At 44.2% G+C, this 3590-nt stretch overlaps 1 protein-coding gene across 1 annotated transcript; it reads right to left on the bottom strand.

The window, feature by feature from the left end:
• Positions 1-240: 240 nt before the first annotated feature.
• Positions 241-2907, bottom strand: LOC133883679 (uncharacterized). The gene is made up of 5 exons (XM_062323060.1): positions 2667-2907; positions 2331-2587; positions 1574-2255; positions 385-1495; positions 241-256 (listed from the first exon to the last, which is right to left on the bottom strand). Exons 1-5 carry the CDS (start codon positions 2905-2907, stop codon positions 241-243), a joined length of 2307 nt encoding a protein of 768 aa, XP_062179044.1.
• Positions 2908-3590: the final 683 nt, after the last annotated feature.

Here is a 3590-nt window from a genome sequence, read left to right as displayed (position 1 = left end):
ACAAACAGATAGTAATAGCAATTGAAGCACGAACATATAATTATTGTTTCGAATATATGCATATATTACATATGCAGCGCCTGAAATTAATAAATATTTATGGAATTATCATGACCTTCGAAAGGAAATCTGCATCACCTTTAGAACCACCAGCTTGGGGGCCGATTACATTCGGCCATATTGTACTCATCGGTGGACATTAGCATTAGCCGTCGTGTCGATATTAACTCTGCTTTGAACTCAGCCCAAGTTTGTCCTGTCCATGCAGAAGTGGTTGACCATTGTCCTTGCAAAGTGGCATAAAACTCAGGGTCTTGCCACTCATAGACCCAATGAATAGGAGGCTCTGAATGAGCATTGGGGGCAGGATAGTGGTACGGATACGATCCAGAACTACTCTCCATGCCATAGCTGCTGGAATAGCTCGCACTATCCTGTGGTCCATCGTGGCCACCATGTGTTATATGCCTTGGTGAGGATGGAGCACCGTGATCCTGATCTTGCGTGGCATGTGAAAACTGACTCTCACCAGTGAATTGCACAGGAGGAACGACAGATGTTTGGCCTGGATGAGCATCACCGCCCTGACCATCATCATCACCGCTGTCAGTCTTTGAGCTGCTGTCATTCGATTCTTGGTAAGTTGGGCTCTTTGGGTCACTATTCGTGCTCTCATCGCTTTGTACTTGTCTTTTGCCCTTGCCCTTAGTCCTCTTGCTCTTCCTTCTTTGCGTCATTTGCTTCTTCCTCTTTCCCGTGTGTGTGTCACCAACCGTTGTAGCAGCCCATTGTTGCAAGTCAGGTGTGTTCACTGTGTCTGTCACCAGGTGAGTAGGCAAGGGTACGTCGCTATCTGTGTCCTCCTCGTCAAGCTCAGGGGCTGCATTTGATCTCCCGGTCTCCATCCAGTCCCGGAGCGGATTGTTATCCTCATTCAATGTGAGCTCCATAAGCCGCTGAAATGGATCATCATCAAGAGTTGACCTGATACCTGCATCCAAGTTGTTCTGTATTCTCAGGTTGTAGTTGACATACACCAACTTATGGAGCTTCTTGTAGCTTAATCGGTTGCGAACTTTGGTGTGGATGAAAGCAAATGTACTCCAGTTCCTCTCACAACCACTAGATGAGGCGCACTGTGACACTAGGCGTCTAGCAAGCATTGATAGTGTAGGTGTAGATGAACCAAACATGGACCACCATTGCGCTGCAAGTAGGTATAGTGATATGAGGCTCAGAAAAGTAAGTATAGTGATATGAGGCTCAGATAGATATGTAAAAATCTTCGTACCTGGATGAGTCCTGCCGTCACAAGCCATCCGTGCAGCTAGAGGACCTGAGAATGAGAGAGACTTTGTCCGATACGTTTCAGCCTCAATAAGTGCTTCCGCGGCAGTAGTAACATCAGTCAGCCGCTCAAATGCCTCACGGAGATCTTCGAACAAGGTTGGACCTGTGCCATACGCGTAGTGCGTGCGGGGGTTCAAAGCGGCCGCTGCAAGTTGACGATCAAAACATTAGTACTAAAAGCATTAGAAACACAAGCATTTGAAAAGTGGTAGGAGTGTATTACCGGCATTCATGTATGTCCCATTGGCTAGATCATTCATTCTACGATCGACAATTGCCATGTACTTATCCAAAGAATCCCTATCATTCTTATACAATGATTCATACTCATGCTTCACAATGGTGTATCTCAGGAGCACCTCACTCAATGTTGGCACTTTGTCCTGATCCGCAAAACGGAGGAATGCATACAATGGCTGGACGGAATCAACAACAATTTTTAGATTGTCCCACCATGGTAAGCTGGATAGGCAACTATGTGCATATCTTCCAATATCAGAACTAATGTATCGAGACTGCTGGAGCTCACTAGATGCCATCCATTGCATGAACCTGTCCTTTCGTCGTAGAAAGCTATCAAGAAATAGGTAGTTAGTTCCAAATCTTGTGGCATTCCACCTCACCAACTCTCCACCAATTGCTGCCTTCATCATTTCATGTAGTTTCGAATGATTGTACAGCCATCGTGATATAGCCCTTGCACTTTGGATGACAATGTCGTGTTCTCTAAAATCGCCAACCGACTTCAACATTAAATTTATCGTGTGTGCCACACAAGGCTGCCACGCGATAGTAGGATATTCCCTTCTCAAAACCTGGCATGCCTTCTTATAGTTGGACCCGTTATCAGTCACAATCTGTACAATATTTTCTGGACCTAAATCAGTTACCACTGCTCTTATCTCCTGCAATAAAAGAATGAACCATATAAATATGCAACAATTTAAATACTATGTTACCAACTGAGAAAAATAATATACCTTATTCAAATATTTAGCATCTTGACTGTAGCCGGTCGCATCAACAGACTTGTGAAAAAACATACGACCATTGCAATATATGAGGAAATTAATAATGCTCATGTGCGTCGGTCCCGTCCACGAATCGCACATTACAGTAACACCATATTCTGGCCATTCTAGCTTCCACTTGTCAAATATTTTCTTTAAAGCATTTTCGTTCTCGTCCAGATACTTACCATCTATATCCCGCCCTGTTGGAGATGGTACACCCTCGCCTGTTACAGAACAAATGATCATACCTCAAAAAGAAATAAGTATGACAATAATAAATTCATTACACACTAAATCACTCACCCCATTTTTGTGTTTCTTTCACTGCAGCGATAAAGAATGCATCGTCCGCCCTTCTGCCAGGAATGCCTGAAGTGTGAAAAAATTTGGACCATGCCACACCAATAGCTTCCTTCGCTTTCTTTCCCTTGGCACTCCATGACCCGATGTCAATCCTCGGTTGCACAGGGGCTTTTGCTAAAGCAACATTGTAATCCCGGACACTTGGTGGTGGCTCCCTTGTTGGCGATGCTCTTCTAAGCATCCTCTTTAATACAGATCCCCCTCTGTCAGTACCACTACCACCTCCATGCTCGTAGCACTCGCCTGACCTCCTCCTAAACTCTTCCTCATCCCTCGATTGACCTACGGCACGCTGCACCTGTTCCTCTTCCGTGTCCTCATTGTCGCTTGTCAAATCTACTTGAACTCTAGCTGATTCTTGCCTCCTAAGCCTCTCGTCTGCCTTTCCCTTCCTCTTATCTTTTTCCCTATCTAGCTCACGTCTGAAATAATCGCGTACATCTGGAGGCACCCTATCACAGTGTACAACATTTGATCCTCGCCCTGCCAAATGTTCTTTCAATCTTGTGGCACCACCGCCTTTCTTCGACTTATTGCAATAATTACACCTAAAACCCGGAGCCAAATTGTCCCCATGCTGCCATACCACATCTTTATCTGTCATTGACTAGTTTGCAATTTCTCTGTACGAAGAAATAATCTCGAAGGTTAGCCTACTAATACATATGCCAACATGTGTTCAAATCGTTACCCAACTCAATTGAACAAAAATTGTCAATGCTTACCTAACTAATAAACTAATTTGACCGCATATTAGCATCATATACACCTACATAACCGATTATGTACCACATATGTTACCATCATTCACATGTACATGAACAATTCAACGTAATAAGGTCTATAGCTCAACGATTCACCCGA

Source organism: Phragmites australis, chromosome 1, assembly GCF_958298935.1.
Source record: "Phragmites australis chromosome 1, lpPhrAust1.1, whole genome shotgun sequence".
Classification (NCBI taxonomy): Eukaryota; Viridiplantae; Streptophyta; class Magnoliopsida; order Poales; family Poaceae; genus Phragmites; species Phragmites australis.
The sequence above is the reverse complement of the archived record's forward strand: the minus strand, read 5'-3'. Positions and strand labels throughout refer to the sequence as shown.